Raw genomic sequence first — 20,533 nt, 5'->3', positions numbered from 1 at the left:
CTGCTGGGCCACTCACCAGAAGTCTATGAGAGGGTGGGGTTGGCATTTCTGATTTTGTTTAAAAGACATTTTTAAAGAATTTTTGCTTTTTTAGCCTCAATTCCTACAGAAATGTAGCTCAAGAATACATCTCTTTCTTCTCCCAGTGCCCAAAAGTTCTGAACTGTGAAGTGAGCAGTGGCTTAGCAGAGTCACCTTGATCGCTTGGGTGTTGGAAACAGTCATTCTTCAGACAACCCCAGTCCAAAGGACCAAAAAAATGTTGGTTGAATTGGAGGGAGGATCTGAAGCACTGGGAGATCTAATCATTTATTCAAGTTCTTGGGGAAGTCCCAGCAGGGGCTCTGTGGAGCTCTCGCATCCAAAACTGGGTCATGATCTACCTGAAAGGCTCTTGTCCTTCCCTTTGTACCTGCCCTTGTCCTTAATTGGAAATATCTCTGTGGTGCACCCCTCACACCCCAGTGCCTCTGGGACCCCCTCCTGGCGGTGCTGCAGAGGCTGGCTTTGCTCTTTCTTCTCCCTCCTCTCACTGCTGCTGGGCTGCCTCAGCCGCTTGGGCACCCAGACTGCAGAAATAGCTCTAATCCAGGGCAGCTCCCTGAGCTCATTCATGCTGTGCTTCCCAGGCAGTGCCAGTACAACAGAAATCAGCAGTCAGGGTGCTTACTGCAGCTGGGAAAATGCATGCTTTAGTAACTCTGGCTTTAAAGCCCTGGCTGTCCCTGTAGCTGCCCCACAGCTGTCCCCAAAGAGTTACTTGTTGAAAATTATTCTCCTTGAAGCTGAGTTCCTAGGCTGACTTTGAATTCAGCATTTCTCCCGAAAGGTGTTTTTGAGAGCAGTACCTAAGCAGTTGCAGGCAACAAGCAAAGTGCTGCAGCTGGATGGCAGCAGGGAGTGGAGGGAGGGTGCTGTTCGCCCAGCCAGAGACAGGGAGCTGCAATGCAGAGATGCCAGGCGCTGAACCACACACCCTGCCTGCTCTCAGCCGTGGAGAGACACTGCCACTTCCAGGCCACAATTCATCCAGCCCAGAAGCAGGCATCACACGCTGGTCTGGTGAACCAGACCGAAAAAATACCCAGTTTTCTTCCCTCAGCACAGAAATGCTGTAGACACCCACCTCAGACAGTGAGACGTGTACTACAGGTATCTACAATCAGGTGGGAGAAAACATAATTCTCACCCCAGTCTGAATGTTAGAATATCTGCATGCTGGAGACAATTTCAAAAGGCTGATTCATTAAAAAATGAGGCATGAGAAAGACAAAAACTAAAATCAGAGATGAGACACTGACAGTTTAAAAAAATTGACTAAAGTTTAAATTTTTGGCCAGTGGCATCATTTTGGGATGCCATGACAGCTAGGTAGCTTCAGTGCTGGGACAAGACCAGCTCTAGTTTCTCCCCCTGGCACCCTTTCTCCCTGGCTCCAGCCTTACAGCATAATATAACTGTCTGGGACAGGGACTATCCTATCTATTCTGCTCTTCATATGTCACCTAACGAGGAGCCTTGTCACCCTTGTCCCATTGTGACAAGGCTGCAAAAAGGGAGTGCTGATGAAAAAACCTGCCAAAAGTTAATCCTGCCTTATTGGGTGACAATGACATCCTTAGGATGTCTTTCCCAGGATTTTTCCATTTTGCATCCTCATTACCCACTGACTAACAGGTCTCAGGGCACTGATACTGAGATCAGAACCACTGGCAAGCTTGTTCTCAGCAGCATGTCAAAATCATGGAGATACACAGACAGATACATGGTCTTCCTTATGTTAAAGGAAGCAAACCCCAATATAAAAATGTTTTTTAATAAGCAGAGGAGAACACAAATACATTTTCAGGGGGAAATAAGTTTTTCCCCTTCAGAAATAAGTGTCAGCCTTGGACAATTAAGACCTGGGGCCTCCTTTCAATCTCAGACAGATTGCAAATACCAGCACAAACCTTGTTATGACAGTATTTTGCTCAATCCTGGCTCTGAGTTCTTCATTCTGCTGTTGCAGCATGGTAATTTTTTCTTCCAGTTTTAAATTTTTTTCAACCTGCAGCAAAAGAAGGTTTGTTAAGTCTGAAGAACACTCAGCACCTGATCCAAGATAATTTGTTCTATATTAATCTGCTTAAGTTGCTCTGTGGAGCAACTTCTAAAATTCGAGGATAGGTGGAGGTGGTTTTCTGGACTGCAGTTGAGATTTAGGAGACCTGACTCACACCACTCCATCATACTGGTGGAGTTCCTGGGGCCATCAGCAGAGCATTGAGCAGAGGCAGAGCTGAACCAGCCCTTACTTATAGCTGAGGAGGAGGAGGAGGGTTTTAGTTTTGTTCAGTGCAAGTGGATGTTTTCCTCAGTCGTGCTCCACAACTTTTGTCCCCCGAGGAGCCAGCACTACCACAGGTTGGAGAAAGTGCTGGTGACACTTGGGGAGCACCCAGCATGGAAAGCTGCCCAGCACTATGGTATGAGTGGTCAGCCTAGTGATGGAGTGCAAGATGGGATGATGTACATCTCCCAGACATTGCAGTCTGACATCCAGCCTCCAGGATTATGATTCCTCAGTTATGGAGAGGAAAGAGTCACCCACCAGCAGCCTTAGAGTGCTGCTGCATTCTCATGAGGTGGGCTGGCCTCTGAAGACTCTTCTCACTGCTGCTGACAATGTCAGCTTAAATGACAGGCTTAAACCAGACATTTAACTTTAAGCTGTAATTAATTGAAATTAATCCTATCCCAAGCACAGGTAGCTTTTATTCAGCACAGTTCAAGCGCAGAGTTTGAGGACATCAGTGGCAGTGCATTAGTAAGATGTCTACAGGCATGTTCCACTGCCTCAGGTACCTGTCTCCCCAGGCTTTGAAATTTGACATACTTTATCACCTTAGTCCTTGGTTTTCCAACTGAAAATTTTGCTGAATTCAACACTTTTGAAAGAAAACAAGATAGCACAGGGTAACCTTATCTCTGTGTGAGCTTGGTTATTTAATTTCCCAACCTTTTATAAAGATCCAAAATATTGTGCACTGGGGATAGCAATAACTCACACTTAATGGTGGAGACATCAGTTTTAGGTTGTATTTTCTGCTCTGTGCAGGTAATTGTAAAGGATACTCCTGATTCTCAGATATTCTGGTCTGTCCCAGTTTATTTTCTTAGAGCAGCACATGGATTCTGTCCCTGCTTTGAGAGAGGAATCACCATCATGGGCTCCCTCTCTGCCTCTTCAATAGTTTTCACAAGTAGTAGCTATGCCACCTGCATTTCCAGCCTCCCATTCAGCTGCCAAGGAGCCAAGGCTGACCCTGTGTTTGAAATGCCCTCTTGCTCCCTTGTGAGGCTCCAGAGCATTTGGAGATGTCCTGTAGGTGCTCTGGCACTTCCAAAGGTGTATCTTGAAACGGAAAGCAGCTGTGCCTTTGGGCCACAGCAGACCCAGTGTTTTACTGTGATAAAGGGCAGGAACAGGACTGTGCACTCACATGCAGTTAATGAGCAAAAGCAGCTGAAGGACTAGGAATTATATAGGCTGTTGTTTGGGATTTTTTCCCCCCCGTGTTTCCAAATCCTGGCTTAGCTCCAAGAGTAGCACGTTGGAAGGAGCAGAGATAATAAGCCTCAGTTGCAAAGAGGCACTTTTCTCTGCATCCACTTACTAAAGCATCTGTTCAGCAAAATAATCACCAGAGTTCTCAAATTTCCCTGTAAATGGAAACAAATCTTGCTGAATGCTGTGCTGAACCAGCTGCCACAGCTCCCAGCTGAGGTATTGCCTCATCCTGTCACCACACTGTATTTTACTGTCACTGCAGGTTATTCTGTACAAAATGAATCCCCTTTCCCACAAAAAATGTAATTGATGGTGAACTGGGGAGTTCTTCATTATGGAATCCCACAAGCAAAGGAGGAGAAAACAGCATAGCCTGCAGAAAAGCATTACTGGAGGGCTGGAGAGACCTCTTCTAGAGCAAGCCTTGCTAAGAACTGCTTGCTGGGTATTGCTAAGCCACATATGGCTCCCAAAATGCCTGCAGGAGCAGCAGCAAGACACACCATGGCTCAGTCTTACCCCATGTCCCCTCTCCAGCCCTAAAAAGCTACCTGATGCCTGTAGGGGCATATGGTGCAGACTGGTGTACCCTGGACTACCACGAATTTCCCTTTCCCCCATTCTTCTCCATCACTCACCTCCTGTATAACCTAACATGCTGAGCAGTTACTGTGTGAAGAAGCAATCCAGACTGATGGATGTGAACCTCTTTCACTGTGTCTTGCCCCAGCCTTATGTTGGTACTCACCTCTCTTAAGTTCATGTGCTGTAACCAAACTTCTCCTTTGTTAACTCTGTGATGTCTCCTCTGTAGGAAAAATGACAACTCACCTGTTTTTCTAGCTCCATAATCATCTTCTCCTGCTGGTGAATCTGGAGGTTCTTCATTTCCAGAACATGTTTTAAGCTCTTCAGATCTTTTTCTAAGTGTAGATACGGAGCTCGCACAATCTAGGAAATATATCAGGGATTTGGGTATGTCAGCCATACATACATCTTCAGCCATAAGACAGAGATTCCTCCATGTAACCCCGTGGTTCAGGAGAATCAGTGGTGTGAAAACTGCCTGGACCTGGTCCCCTGCAGCCCATTTGTCCCCTGATATTGTTTCCCCTTTGGCTAAGATTTGTGACTCTTCCTCAGAGGTCAGTATTTGGGATCTCAGCTGGGACCTGCCCCCTGCCCCTGGAATGAGGATCCAACTGCTCTTCATTGAATCAGGTGATGTGTAATACTTAGAAACATGTATCTTGATGCCTGTATAATTAGAGTTGTCATCTACCTTCAGCTGTTCCTCAGTGTTTTTCTTCAGAGCCTCCTCAAACCGGTCTGCTTTGGCCTTTAGAGATTGATTCTGGAAGGTGAGGGTGTCTATCTGGTCCTGGGGGGGAAACACACCAATTAACACATCAGCTGTGTTAGCAGCCCACTCACACTCGTACTGGTCAGTCTGTACTGCCAAACCAGGCAGTGGTTTATCAGGGAAGCTAAATAAGGCTCAGACACCCCTGTAAGGTGATATTTTTTATATCAGGTCACTTGAACATAGAAAGGGTATTTGAGAAGCCTCATGGAATCACAAAATCCCTCTAACACCTGTGGCTGATGCTAAATCACCTTGTGCTGGAAGAGAACAGACATTGTCCTTCCTTGGCAGAGCTGGCATTTATACCATATGCATTTGTGTGGTCCTTAGAGTCCAAATGAGGCAGAAGATACCTGTTTCCTTCCCCTTTCTAAGCTTCTAACATGGTAACAAGCAATGATGAGTTAGTGGTGTGGAATTCAAATGATCATCATTTCATCTCAGAGCTATACATGGGAACAACATGTTATTTTAAGCAATCATATTTCTGTTACCATCAAAGGCATTTCTGCCTATCCAACACCTGTAAAATCCACAGTTGCTGTGAAGGTGGTATTTTTATCTTTCACAGTTGTGATTTCTTGTCTGGAACATTACATCAGCCCTTATTGCAAAACTGCTGACATGCCTCAAGCTGTTGCAGCAGTGCAACAATATCTGCTAGCCAGGGCATTTAAAAATTGCAGTTCATCTCTGCCTGGGAAATCAAACAAGGCTTGCATTAACTGCTCTGGCATCTTGTTCACACATTTCCAACCTTAGATTTTGTCAAAGGAGCGCAGTTCTGCCCTCCACTCCTTGTGATTTCTTCATCTAGGGAGTGAGAAGAGCACGGAGCTTTTAGAAGGATGAGACGACTCTGACCTTGGTGTTAAACACTGGGATGTGGGAACTGGGATGTGCAGGGCTGACCTGCCCATCCGCAGCCTGGCTGCTCAGCAGGGCAGCCCTGGGGCAGCGCACAGCAGGGACTGCACTGCCCTCCGCTGGGGCTGGAGCTGTGTCTGCAACGTGGGACCGGCTTTCCCACATTCAGGCAGCAGGAGGAGGCGAAAGCACAGGCCCAGGCACAGGGCCAGGCTGGGAGATGTCGCTGTTTCTGAGCCCTGGGGGTGCCAGCTGGCAGGCACCATGCAGACAAGGTGATGCTCACGGCCACTGCAGGTGCCAGAGCTCTCCCCATCAAGCAGGGAAGAGCTCAAATTTGCCAGCAGACAGCAGGGTCAAAAAGACATTTCTTTCTTTATCCAGATGCCTTATAGTCCCTTTAAGTTTTCTCTCTCTTGTGAACCAGCCCAGGGGGAGGAAAGATCCCGAGGGTTTGCTGCTCTATCCCGTTTGGCACAGGAGGTACCGGAGCTGGTAGGAGCCTGGCGTGCTGGCAGAGGGCAGTGTGCCCAGGGCTGCTCCCCCGCACATCACAGGGTGGGAAACAAAGAAACTGCTCACCTGGAGCGACAGACGCAGCTTCTCAAAGATCTCCTCCAGTTGTGCCTTTTCCAGCTTGTGAGCAGTATTCAGTTCTGGAGAGGTTACACAGACATGAATTACTGAGTGAAGTGCAGCAAACCAGGGCCTGAGAGCACACAGGTTGTGAGCCAAGTGCAAACTGGGACGCAATTTTAGGACATGGAATAGGAAACTGGTATCAATATGCTCTGTGACCTTAGGTAAATTGTTCTGAAAATCAGAGTTTCCTGATCTTTCACTGTTTGTAGATACCTCTGTTTCTACATGGCCAGATTCTGATTTTTCAGAACTGCTCAGAATTCTCAGTTCCCAGGCACTCTGATCTGAAAAGGGTCAGTCTGACAATGGGCCATTTATCAGTTCAGAGCGAGAATCCCTAAATCAAAGGATTTAAAATTGGATACATTTGAAAGCTTGAGTTGCAATTTCTTTGGGGGGATGGAGAGGAGGGCCACCACCTGAGATGCAGAAATACAAAGGACAGTGCTTCTCCCCAAGCTGTGGTAGATGAGCTAAGAGGTTTATTCCAGTAGTGAGACAGAGAAGACAAGAAACTTGATTAAAGGTTTTTCCTGCTAGAATAACTCACCCTGGGAGCACTAATTACCAAAAATGTAATAAACAAAGTGAATAAAGTTTAATCTCTAAAGCAATGCCATAAAATCATGATTCAGTGCAGTAGTAGCAGCAGTCTTTTTAGTATATGGACACTATTATTTTTTGTGTTTTCCCTGCCAAGGCCATGGCTTCTGCTCAGCAGCCGCACTCCCAGCAGCCATGTGTGACAAAGTGACACATGGCTCCAGTGGCTGCAGTGCCTTTTCCAGGCACAGGAGGGCATTTCACACCCACACCAGGAGCAGGGAGCACAAATTTCAGCCACCAGACCCTTGATGAGCCACAACTTTGAATTTTATCATCAGAAAATACTAAAAACCAGAGAGATAAGATTACCCTCAAGTAATAATCAGCTTTTTGCTTATTTATTTTCAAAATTGTGTATATTCATTTACAAATGCTATGCTAGATACCTTCTCTGCCCATGAGAGAGGAGAATAGACTGTTCTCAGTTCATGTTATGTTCTGGACCGTGTCTCTAACTGACACAATGCAGAGCTAAGCAATATGGCTTGGTCTGGGAAACGTGGGAAAACCTACTAGAGATATTTAAAATATAGGAAAAAATAGGGAGATTGTACAGATTACTGTTAAATGTCAGCCAAAGCATGCACAAAGGCGAATGTTTAGACACTGAACTGGTAGGGAGGGAAGAGCTCTGTCTGCAGCATCAATCCTGTGGCCAAACTCTACCACAAAATAAAGGTAACAGAGCTGAGGCGCAGATTTGCACTTCAAAAGGCTTTAGTCTGCTCAGCATGGCCAGAAGTTTGCTACTGGAAATCATGAGTCTTGTTTTCAGAAGCACTTGTGGGTATTTAAGTACCTAAAATCAGAGATGTCCCAAGAGCTCTATCCTCCTGAGCATCTGAGGATTAGGCTCTTGAAAAAGCATTGTGTGAGAAGTGATGTGGAATTTGGATTCTACTTTCAGCAACACATAGAGAAAGCCTTATCTTTGACCCAGAGACCCCCCTCAGATAATTCCAGGTCAAAGTTAGATGTTGTAGACTACAGACATCTCTCCCTCTGCCCTAGCATGAAACTGGTGGTCCACCCCACGTGAAAGCACTAGACCAACACAAATTTTCTGCGTAATCTGCTCTGGAGGAAGAAGCACAGTGTCATCTACAGCATTAATTCCTGCTCTGGAACAGCTGTGTAGCTGTTGGGTTGTCTTTGGCTTACCTTGAATCTTGCAGTCATTCTCATCCTGCAGGATTGTAATGGCCACTATGTGGTTATTCTCCAGCTGTGACATTGCAGCTTCATGTACAGCTGTGAGATCTTCCACCTGCTCCAGCAACAGTGAGCACAGACATGGACACATGGTTAGACAGGCTGTGGCATGCTGACAAGCCTCTGCTGGAGAGCTCCAGTGAGCTGGAGACAGCAAAGGGCTCTACTGAATGTGACACTTGCAGCACCTGAGCCAGTTTTGCCACGTTGATGCCTTGAGTGGTAGCGCGTAGTCACTGCTGAAGGTATTTTTTGTTTTTTAGCTTAATGGAGATGAAGAGGTGATGAAGAGGTACATAAGAAAGCAAAAGGTCAAAAAGCCCTTAGGTGGAGATGTAGTTTATTCAATGTTCAGAAGTCTCGACATTCCATTAATCTAAATTACAATAATGTCCACACAGCCCATGGCCATCATGAGAGTGAGGAGTGCAGCTGGAAGAGGGCTGTGTTCCAGAGCACCCTTTGGGTTTGGGACTCCTTCAGTACATGGTTTGTTACTAGACTTGGCTAAAGGCAAAGTGAGATCCCCAATGATGGTCTTTTGATATGAATCATTAAAGGAGCTACAACAAGAAATCCTGATGAAGTTTGAGTCAGTGGTCCAGAGCATTTTCTGAATGCAATGCATCAATTTGATTTTCTGGGGTTTGTAACCACAGTGATTTTATTCCGTACATTTAACACAATATTATCTGTGATATCTGGCAAGGCAGAGGATCAAACTATTTTACATTTACAGAGAAACAGCTGTTCTGTTCATGGCTAAGTGACTTGACCCTAAACAGCTTTATCTGGTCACAGTTATGTAAATAATGGTAGAAGTTTACTTCATCTGAGTTTGCCTTGAATAAATGTCATTTCAGTGCTTTTTGTTGTCAAACATATGTATTAGGTAACCCACCAGAAGCCAAATTTCCAACCATAATGGAGAAAACATGCTCTTTGAATGAACGTTGGGCATCTAACATGGAATTTAAAATTATCCAAGCTAATTTTCATGATAATGTGGGAGATAACTCAGTGGGGAAAAACTGTTTGCAAAATAATGGGGACTCAGCCTGATGATGTAGTGCATGACAGAGCTGAGAAAGGTGGGGGCAGATGATTCAAAGGGCTCCTAATGGGGTAAGGACTGTCACCTGGCTTTTCCCAGAGCACAGCATCCTTGTATATGATGTCTGTAAGCTGAAGCCTCATGAGCATTGCCATGTTCTTTACCTCACCCTTGCTGAAGCCTTTATTTGTACTCTAATTGCTTCTCAACTGAACAGCACCCCATAGGAATGATTATCCCCAAATGCCCACAGAAGGTGAAGGAGTCTCCCCTTGCTGCCACCATCCTTGACAAGTTATTTATCTATAAAGCCAATTAAATATGTCCCAAATTATCTGCAGGGATTTTTTCTGCCTTCTGTGTGTTTCATATCCACATTGCAAATGGCTCTCTTTAATCTTCCAGAGTGATGTCCTGTCTGCAGTTTTCCATGGCAGATAGTCAACTTGGCACTGGGAAGCAGCTCTCTTGCATGCTAATAACTTACTCTGGAAGCTTGATCACCTCACTTAACACAAGTCATGTTTATTTTTGGCTATGGAAAGTACCTCAGGTGAGATTTTTAAGGCTTAATAAAGTAAAATCAAGAGGAGCTCTAGTGGGAGAAGTTCAGCAAGCTACTGGGCAAAACAGCTTGAGCTGAGCACCTCAAGTGAGAAACACTGGCAAGACAGATCACAGCCTTTACTTTGCAATTCTGCCTTTAGCTGCAAGGAGATGTGAGCATGCACTGGCACACAAGATCATTTTGTGAGGAGTTTGGCTCTCATGCTCTGCTACCTCCTCAGAGACAGCTGAACCTCCAAAACCTGACACAGAACTGTGTCTCCAAACAAATAACAGCTGTCTCGTAGTTAACTAGGTGGTGACTGAAGCAACACAGCATTGAAGGTTAAGCTGTGACTGGAAACCATGAAAGTGGGGAAGTAGCTTCCAAATCAGATTTATGGATACAGAAATACACGCAGATCCATGGTCAGAAGGATTTTGCTATTGTTATTGCCTTCAAGAATGCAAATTCAAATGCCCCTCATGCAGATGGGCAGCTCAAGCACGAGGCTCTTGTCACATGCAGTGCAAGAGCTCCATTTCCTTGGCCAAGAAACATTGGTGAGCAGCTTTCCAGCATGGCCCATCAGCCCCCACTGACACAAGAGTGCTCAGCACAGGATGTGTGCACAGCAGGGTAGGAATTCAAAGGGAAAACCTGCTAAAACTCATCATGCTAACTGAACCGTGAATTGAAAATGTGGGCTAAAGCTCTGAGATACTTGGGTCACAGAGGCACTTTGAAAGCAATGGAGAGGAATGTTTGTGTCATTTTCAGCAATCAGGGAACACAGAGTTCTGGAGCAAACCAATAACTATTTCCCCACAGAGGGAAGGATGTGTTTCCACTGCTCCTCTGTGATGATGAATAGTCACAACAGATGAAAACATGAGAAAAATAAGCACACTTCTAGTCAAGTCCTACAATGACTTTGAACAGCTTTCTTGCACTGATCAGCTCGAGAGGAGAAGAATCAACATCTGTTCTTGTGGTCCTGAGAGCTCACAGAAACACTTCAAAGAGCTGCAGAGCTAAGCTATAAGCTATTTCAGCAAAAAATGAACAAATTCCTTCACAAATGCTGATGTCAGGTGATCCAGGGGAGGTAAGCCTTTGCAGCTAGAGCCAACATATTCTACCAGGCAGACTGACACACTGACACAGTGAAAGGAAAAAATTGTCGAGGGTTTTGGGAACATAACCCCTCCTTCATATCAGAAAGAAAAGCAGAAATTTTGAAGGGCATTGCAAGGAAACCAACTTGCATAAACTGAAATGAGAACCAAAAGACATGGCTCAGCATATGTTCTAACAATTTACAGAGAAATATTTTTAGAAATCTGATTTAGAACATAAAGAACTATTTGACAGCACTTTCTAATACATCTTTAGAAATCAGTTCATGAACAGAAATAGGTAGTTTGTCCAGGACAAAACAGCCCAGTTGCATTGAGTTACAGTGTTTGTTCTGACAAAATCACACAAAAGAAGCTGCTTGTGAGAACACTCCTGCCAACACACAGAAAGCAGGCAAGGAGAAACACTTGGGATGTACAGTCCAAGAGATTAGGCTGAGTGGTGGGGCAGCAATCAGGGGATCTGGAGTGCATCATGTGCTTGATGTTTAGGCAGCATGTGTTGCATGGTTGCTATCGCTTCACTGTGTTGCCCTTTAACTAGCAAATAACAATGGGCTGGCTCTGCTGGCCTTACCTGTGTGGTACACATTCTTATAACTCTTGGTTTTAGTCATAAATTGACTAAAAGAGGTGGGTTGAGGAGCAGGTATGTGTGGGCAGCAGAGCTAATCTTAATATTTTTATTGTAGTGTATGGAAAAAACAGTAGAACTAATAGGGAGAAAGAGCAGTAAAGATATTCAGGATGACATTTTCCCACTCATAACTCATTACCAGTGCCTTCATGTTGGAGTGTTCAATGTATTTCATTACATGAACCCAATCAGGACTAGAGTGGACTACTCTTCAAAGGCAACAGGTGGAGACTGACCTGATCCTGATGCTGCAATTTGGCTTGTTCCAGCTGCAGCCTGTGCTGCTCCTGCAGGCTCTCCTTCTTGGCCTGGTACTCCTGCTGCAGCCGCTGCTCCAAGGCCTGCATCTCCTGCTGCTGCTGCCTGCGGAGCTGCTGCCCCTCCTCCTGGAAGCGCCGCTCCAGCTGCTCCTTCTCGCTCTGCAGCTCCTTCCATCGCGCTGTGTTGAGCTCTGTGGAGACAACGCCACCACACAGTCCCCACGCTGCCCTGGAGCAGCGACATTGGACCTGTTGGTAGGGCAATGAGCTCGGTGCTTCTCCCCACTCTTGTACAAGGGTGTTTGCGAGACCACTTGAATCTCATACGTCCCATTTTTGAGATGTTTGAAGCTGCTCATCCCATAAACCTGTCTCCAGCTCCAGCAAGGACCATTCAAATCCATTCATGCACACTTGCTTAAAATATTTTTGTGCTCAAACCACCATCTTGTGTGCTTCATGGCATCAGAGAGCACAGTGACAGGCTGATACTGAAGGCAATCAGAAAGTGTGAAATTCTTACTCTGGTGAACTAACCCACTATGTCTCAGAATTCACACCAGTGTTTTCCAACAGTTCTATCAAGTCAAGGAAAATCAGTCCATTTCCCCATTTGGTTCCTCACCTTTATTGTCCCCCAGGTCCCAGGAAAGCACTGTCACAAACACTGTGTCCTCAGCTATTTGCTTTGCTAAAGAACAGTTGCAAAAAATCCAGATATTGAAGACTTGATGCAAGATGGACAAGATCAGCCAGAGTACACTTACAGAGCAAGCTTGCTCGCTTGTAAAGATCTAACAGGTAAGCAGTGATTAAAATCATCATGACCATAACATTCAGAATATTAAAGGAGAAATGGGTTTCTAATAGCACTGCTAGATCTTCTTTCTGGTTTAAACCCATAGTTGATTTAGAAAGATGATCAGGTTTTTGAACAAACTGACTGCATATTTATCCTTCCCTTGCCTTTCAAGGTGCACGTGTCATGCTCAGACCCATGTGGCACTGTAAGTCAGAGGACTGGGAGCAGCTGTCTTCCTGCTGAATGCTTCAAACCCATACTTAATCTATGACAACATATTTGTTCAATATCTGTATCTTCCTACCTCTTTCTACTACAGTGTCAGACTGTGCTCATTTTTCCCAGGATAACAAAAATTTGTCCAAGTTACCAGTGCTGTCCCCAGAGCTTATGTTAGGTGCACCCATGCCAAGGTAGTTTGGACACCCAAGCTAACCATTCCCTTCCCCACATGGCTATTTTTCACCCTATTTAGAGCTCTGCTTCCGCACTTACTGGACACCAATATCCAGACTTGTTCAGTATGTCCAGACAGAGAAACGCTGCTGTGTGCCATTCACATTCCCTGAAAAAAAACTCTTTGCCCAAGGTTTTTCTCCTGGGAAGCTGAAAGGCAGTGAGAGGCCTCAGAGGAAAGGAAAACAATTCTTATCTCATTTGCTTCTCCTGTGTTGTGCTCATCTGGAATGTGTTTGGAGATTATTTACCCACAGGTGATTGTTTCATGGGATTCTGGAGTGAGTTGTCTGGACTCATTGGCCAGTGGGGGCCAAGCTGTGTCAGGACTCTGAAAAGAGTCAGGAGTTTTCATTATTATCTTTTTAGCATTCAGTAAGCATCCTTCCTGTATTCTTTAATATACTCTAGTATAGTATTCTTTAATATAATATAGTATAATAAAGTAAGTAATAAATCAGCCTTCTGAGAACATGGAATCAGATGCATCATTCCTGCCTTTGTTGGGGTGCCCTGCAAATACAACACTGCTGGGCTCCTGTTCTGATTCTGGAATTTTCTGGAGCACTGTGGGGGGACTCTGTCCCTGTCAAGTTGTGTGCTCCTGATTGAAAGAGAGTAAACCAGTGAGTTCAGCACCTCATTGGCAGCACACAGAAGGCTTTCCCACTTGCCTTATATCCAGAATGGAATGGTACATTAGCTGGAATGTCTTGTCTCCTGGCAGTCTGGATTAGGGCTCTAAACCCTCTCTCCTGTTTTTTGCTTTTTTATTATCTTTGGCATGTAAAGTGATCCCAGAGCAGGAGGGGTTGTGCTTGCAGCCCTGCCTTCAGTAGAATTCAAACTTACTCAAGCTTTAAATAGGAGATGTAATGAACCTCATCTCTCTCCAGCCTCTCTAATGAGATTACCCAGCTCACAGGGAGGGCTGGGAAATGAAACATGCTCTTACCAAAAGAAAGTTCACATGAAACACATCCTGTAACCTGAAATACAAGACTATTCACAAATCAGACCCTGATGCAGGTGCAAAATGGAGGGAAGAGGGAAGCAGGGAAAGTGAGCTTGCAGGCATGTTCCCCATACACCCAACAATGCTGCTGGAGGCAGAAAATGAGGCAATTTGCCCTATACAGAATATTAAACACCTCTAATGAGAAGGAGTGATCCCTACCATAAGTGTCAGACTAAGACAAACGAGGCTGAGGACTGAGGTGTTGAGGAAAAACTGAATCTCTTCTTATCAGGGAGATGGACCTTTGTGCCCAGCTCTCCTGGGACAGCCATGGCAGAAGGCAGCACCCATGGAGCCCAGGGGTTTGCAGCTGCAGCAGGAACCAGTGTGGGACAGCCTGTCCTGCTGGGGCCAGCTGTGAGGTCCTGGTGACACAGCTGGGTCATCCACACCAGGCACCCCATAACAGATGCCTGAACAGGTGACCTGCAATGCTGCTGGAAAACTCTGGATTTATCTTTCAGGCATCAAGACAGGAATACTGTTAAAGTGATCTACTCTTGTAGAAAAAAGAAAAAAATTACTCCTAAAAGTTAGATGAATGCATTACTGACATGAAAAAAGACAAGAAGAGCACAGCTATTACTGGTCTGTTTTGAAGAGTTACACCCCGGTTTTCTTTTTCCTTCTCTGTAGGTATCTGCATTGCTGCTCACAGGCAGGAAATGACTCTGACACAAGGTGGCATTTCCTGGGATGGCAGTGTGCTGGGTTAAATGAGACCAGCTACTGCAGCTTCCCTACTGCCTGAGCACTGAGTGCACAACAGATGAGCAAAACCCACTTCAGGCTGGGCTGGGGAGGTGAGGGAAAGGTAGATGTCACCATTGGACTGACCTTCCTTCCCCCACCACACAGTCAGAGCCACAGTGCAGCCTCCCCAGCCCCGGCACTTTCCATTCTGGAGTGCAGAACTTCTGTGGGAACTGGGGACTGGTGCCTTGTGCCTTACAGAGGGACTGTTTCCTTCTGACATGGGAAATGGGCTCTTCTTCCTGAGCTTGGCTCCAAAATCACAGACAAATCACAGCCACCACACTCAGGTTAAGCATCCTCTGACTGGGAAGCATATCCAGGAGGAGATGGCATAAAGGCTTTGGCTTTGAAATGCTTGAGAACACAGATAATACAAATTTTAAACTTGACATCTCATTGCCTTTCCTTCATCCAGGTTTTTTATGCATCTCCATATCTCCTCTTGACACACTTCATGTCATTAGTCTGACAGTGAAGGAGCAGGTAATTTTGACATTCAATTTCCACTAGTTTGAAGAGAAACAGCTGGTATTCAAACCCTCTTATTGAAAGAGACTCAGTGTTGCAGCTGAAAAGTGCTTATATTTATAATTTATAAAGATCGGTCTCTTGAGTGTACAACGATTGCTTGTCATGTTTTCCTAGCCTTGCTATTTCTAGCAAAATACATGAGGAAACCTTATTGCTTTAAATAACAAGCCCCTCAGTGTTTATAGAGGCTAAGGCTCCTCCCCAGGACTGGGAAGGGAGAATCACTTTCCAATTTCACCCACGCTGGTTTCAGATGCAGTGTGATACTTTCACAGGACTGGGCAGTGTTGTCTCACCTCAGTATTTTGCCTGGCTCCAGCAGGATGCAGGTCTCCCTAAGCTATTTTTACACATGGTCCATTGCTGCTATTGCTTCAGCAATGGTTTTATTTACCACAAGAATTTTCCTTAAACATATATTCTTATTTTTCTGAACAGTGGGTTCTCTGTTGCAGTTTCATTGCTTTGCATAGCAGAATTCTGCAGTTTCTGTTGAAGTTAAAGACTGCACACTGTGAAAACCAAGCACATTCAGCACCCAAATTATAACTTTGAATTACAGCTAAACAACTAAATGTTGGACTCACTGCCTGTATCAAACCTGGCTAGTGCAGCCTGGTTTTACTGATTCATTCAGGCATTTGCATCAGTGAGTCTGACATGGTGAATTTACACATGAGAAATCAGGAATTTTTGACCAACACCATGATGTTTAACTGAACGGCTTATTTTTAAATTAATGAAAACGTACTTATTAAAGTGATGGAAGCAAGGCAGAACTACAGCTTGGTTGTAGTCAAAATAACATGCTCTGATTTTCCTTGAATTTCTTCATAGAATCACCCAAGATTGCTGTTGTCAAATAAAGGACTGTTACATTCTTCATTTGCATCAATAATGTACAATATTGTACAACACACTGATCCATCGGGAAGTGAGACAAAGATAATCCTCCTATAGCACAGGTGGGATGCCTGTGTCCAGGGGCACCCTCATGTCTGCAGTAATAACCTCAGCTTGGACTGTTTAGAGACTGCAAAGGACTGCTCTGATGAGAAATGCTCTCATGTATGTGGTATTTATCATTTCACCTTGTCCACAGATTTAAAACATTGGTTGTTTCACAAAATTAAGTTTTGTAATTTTACACCAAAGGAAAACAGACTGTGCAGCAATTTTTGACTTATACTAAAAAGCACAATAAGTTACCTCCCATACATAATAGGATCTGGGATATATGCTAGGGATATTTAGGGATATATGCTAAGATTTTTATTGCTGATGAATTATTTCACATTCTGCTGAAGTGCAGTACCTGCACATGTTCATCTTGTTGTTCGTCCCTGGTGGGAGGGGTTCTAGCTGGCCACGCTGCATCTCAGGGTTGCACAGAGAGGATTTCCTTCACCAAGCAGGTGACCAGCCACCTGTGTCACTCACAAACAGCCTCTGTTCAGCATCTCCATGTCTTCCAGAGTGATGGGAGGAAGAGGTGGCCTGTAATGACTCCTCTCCATTACACATGCCCACAGGACCACTGAGGAAAGGACTGTGTCTCACCATCTTTTCCCTTTCTGAGGAAGAAAGCCCATAGACAAGTCCAGCTTGTCTCCCTTCTGATGCAGTGCAGCTCAGGCTGCTTTCCTGGGCTGTCTGTGGTTCTTACCAAAGCTGTCCCCACACATGCCCCCAGGTCTCAGCTTTGTGCAGAGGAGGTGTTTATTGCTGCATGTGCAAGGGCAGGCAGAGCAGGGATCTCCTGTTACTGAGCATGCTGCTCTGGGACCCCCAAACTGACACCAGTCATACCCCTGGCAAAGTTCTCCTCTCCAGCAAAACCACTGGGGATGTGTGCTCATTTCAGCGGTGCAAACATGGTGTAAATGGAAGCAGAGCTCTTTATCTCCAGCACTGAACCTCTCTTTCCTTCCCATGTCACTGCCACTTAGAAAAGCACTCAGGAAAATGAGCAAACCCAACCTGCTAGATTGAGGTAGGGCTCTCAAATGAGAAGTGGCTATTGAACTGAGAACTTCAGGTGTGCCCTGCCTGAAGAAAGCACCAGTGGCAATAATTCTTCTGTAAGAGCTGTAGAGATGCAGAGGATGGAGGAAGGCAGGCATTGGGGAATAACTGGAAACCTGTTTTGCCATTGCTGCAGTATACACTGGCCATGGGGACAAAAAAGCTCTCTATGAAATGACAATCAGCCAAAGCATTTCAGAGGGGCAAAGCAGAGAGCACAAGATGTTGGGCATCTGAAAAGAGCTGTGCTTAGCTTTTCTGAAGTGGGCTGTCATGGGCAAGGTGAAGGCAAAGCACAGGAAGGATTTGCAGTTCTGCCCATCCCACAAGGGTTTGGCCTGACCCTCCCTTTGCTGGCCACTTGACACAGTCTGTACTTAATGGGTGACCCAGGAACTGGGCTTTCACATGAAAGGAAAGCTGAGAGGTCCCTCCTGTTCATAGCTCCAGTCATCACTGGTTCCAACACCTGCTGGTACTCAAGGTGTGCCCTGATGCAGTGGTCCTGGTCTCCATTTGCCTTGAGGTAGATGAACCCAACATCACACTCATTCTGGAGAGATTTAAGCCCAGAAGAACTCAGTCTGTTGGCTGAAGCCAGAGCAAAAGCCCACCTTCTCTCTCAGGAGTGGCAGTATCTTTACACTCTCTCTGCTGTCTAGATCAGAAACTCAAAAGGAAAAGAGGGGCATGCAGATATACAGGGAACACACAGACCAAATGGGATGCATTGCTCTTTCTGTCTCTCAACCAGCAAGAGACCTCAGAGATATTAACAAGCAAATTCTGAGCTTGGTGTCCTTTGGTTTGTAGCTGAACTGCGAAACACAGCAACGTTCATAAGCTGGTGATGCATTCCCAGTCACTGTGCACTGCAATGGTCCCAAGCTCCTACTTCTCATCACACTGTGCTTTCTTCTCAGCAGTGCTGGTGTTTGAGGAGAGAAGATATGGATTCATGGAGAGCAATTTGTACAGCAAAGATGATGCACAAGTGTGTGTGGTGATGAACTCATCTGCCCAGCAAAGAGGTAAAATCAAGGTTCCCCGCAAAATCACAAAACCTTTTGCCACTGGGCTTCAGAAAACATTTCACCATGGAGGTTCCCCTGGATCAGGTCACAGGGAATCAAAATAACTGCTTTCATGTAAAGTGAGAAAATCACTTTGTTGTTACTTTTCTTGTACTACTTACCAACTTCCTCCCTGATCTTTTCAAGCTCGACTCCTAACTCCTTTATTTTCACAAGGGCATTTTCATTCTGTTTAAGGAAAAAGAGAGAAAAATATGTATAGTACCCAGGTTTACCCCAGATAAGCCCTTTCACATGTTCATTTAGTAAAGCAGATTAGATTGATTCCTCAAACCACTTTTTTTTAGGGGATTTTTAGGGGAGGGGAGTGGGATTATAATGAACTCATTCAGTTTTTAAATCAAGCTTAAGAGCTACAACTCGTGGGCTACAAGTACCTTGTATGTCTATGAGTACATATACACACACTTGTGTGTACACAACAGTGCAGAGTATTCTGTTAACTCCTATGTGTCTACAAAGACATCTCTACTTTTCTATAATTTTGTGGTCAGTCTGCATATCATTTATGGCTTGACTGCATGTACAAGATGGATTTATTAAAACTGTTAATTTTTTTTCATCTGTTTAAGCCTGCATTTAGCCACCTCCAATCATATTAATATGTTCACAGAGTCAAAGTTACAGAGCAGATTGCTGTACTCACAACATTTTATGCATGGTGAGCATTCCCATACAAACACCACTAATAACCTGATGTTCATGCCCATCTCCACATCTATTTCTGTGATTTTATTTATTTATTTATTTATTAGGGCCTCTTTCCTTGACTAGTCTCAAAAGAAATCTGAATATTTAAGGAGTAAAACAGATGAATTGGCTAAAGGAAAATTAAAATGTATTTACATGAGCAATGTTAAGGTGTTATTACCAAAATGCAAGGACTTTGACAGCAGATGTCTGACTAGTGCTGTGCAAACTGACAAACAAAATTCTTATCTCCATCCACCGGAGTCTGATTTAGTACAATAAATCCCAGCATAGCAGTTCAATCATATGGGCACTTTAAATTGGGATGTATCATGAATCATATTAGAAAGAAGACAAAGGAATGTACCCTGCTGGGAAGATCACTAATGATTAATAAAACTAGATCAGGTTACTATAAATATGTCCTGGGTTAGAAAAGGTCAAGAATCCTTAAAGGACACTACAGAAAAATCATATTCAATACAAAAAGCAGTGCAGCAGTAAATTGAATTAAAAGGAGTCCTAGAAACCAAATCTCTCTGTATTAAGCAAGCAAGGCTAATAAAAATCTAGGGCACAGACAGGATTACTTTGGCTGCAGGATACATAGCAGATAAGATAGCAAGTCAGTTTTATATTACAGAAATGAAAGTGGAAAAAAAATCAGAACTTAATGTTTCTGTGTATTTTTCCTGTACCTAACTTTTAACTCTGTTAAGAGAAGTAACACAAGTTCATTTCTAGTAATACCAGAATAACAGAATCTGGACTTTGAATTAATCCCTTACATACTGCCCTTTTGGGATGATTTCTACCAGATCCAAATTACATCCATTCCTGAAAGTTTGCTGTAAATGGAGTGATAAACTGAACTGATCTGAGAGCCTTGAAGGCTTGAGGAGCCCCAGATGATGTGGGCATCTTTCTCATTCAGTTATGGGCAGAAGGCAGGAGTGCAAGGCTGGGCTCCCTCAGTGCCTCCTCCTGGCTCCTTACCCTGCTGAGTAATGCACAGGGGGCCGTGTGCCAGGACTGCAGAGTGCCCAGTCCTCACCCACTGCATTAGGCTCAGAATAAAATTATGTGGATTCTTACAGATTTCTTTTTCCTAATTAGTCAAAAAGTTATGGAGAAAAAAAAAGGTCCAGATAAATACAGCCTGATACAGTAAAAAACCAGATTCCTTCACATAGATTCCCAAACCAGCAGCCTTACAGGAGTAAGATTTCCCCTTTTAGAGAATACCATTGCATCTGCCCATATGGTCTGTTTAACTCA

General features: G+C 44.5%; 1 protein-coding gene across 6 annotated transcripts in view; it reads right to left on the bottom strand.

Annotated features, from left to right (window-relative positions):
• MTUS2 (microtubule associated scaffold protein 2) overlaps positions 1 to 20,533 on the bottom strand; it is a 276,305-nt gene that overhangs the window by 7,468 nt on the left and 248,304 nt on the right. For all 6 annotated transcript variants that reach the window (XM_074535281.1, XM_074535282.1, XM_074535283.1 and 3 more), the window contains 7 exons: positions 18,667 to 18,733; positions 11,860 to 12,074; positions 8,196 to 8,301; positions 6,369 to 6,442; positions 4,836 to 4,934; positions 4,385 to 4,504; positions 1,953 to 2,050 (listed from right to left, as the gene is read on the bottom strand). In XM_074535281.1, coding sequence (XP_074391382.1) covers positions 1,953 to 2,050; positions 4,385 to 4,504; positions 4,836 to 4,934; positions 6,369 to 6,442; positions 8,196 to 8,301; positions 11,860 to 12,074; positions 18,667 to 18,733 — 779 coding nt within the window. The remainder of the gene's footprint in view (positions 1 to 1,952; positions 2,051 to 4,384; positions 4,505 to 4,835; positions 4,935 to 6,368; positions 6,443 to 8,195; positions 8,302 to 11,859; positions 12,075 to 18,666; positions 18,734 to 20,533) is intronic.

This window comes from Zonotrichia albicollis, chromosome 2 (genome assembly GCF_047830755.1).
Source record: "Zonotrichia albicollis isolate bZonAlb1 chromosome 2, bZonAlb1.hap1, whole genome shotgun sequence".
NCBI classification, from domain to species: domain Eukaryota; kingdom Metazoa; phylum Chordata; class Aves; order Passeriformes; family Passerellidae; genus Zonotrichia; species Zonotrichia albicollis.
The sequence above is the reverse complement of the archived record's forward strand: the minus strand, read 5'-3'. Positions and strand labels throughout refer to the sequence as shown.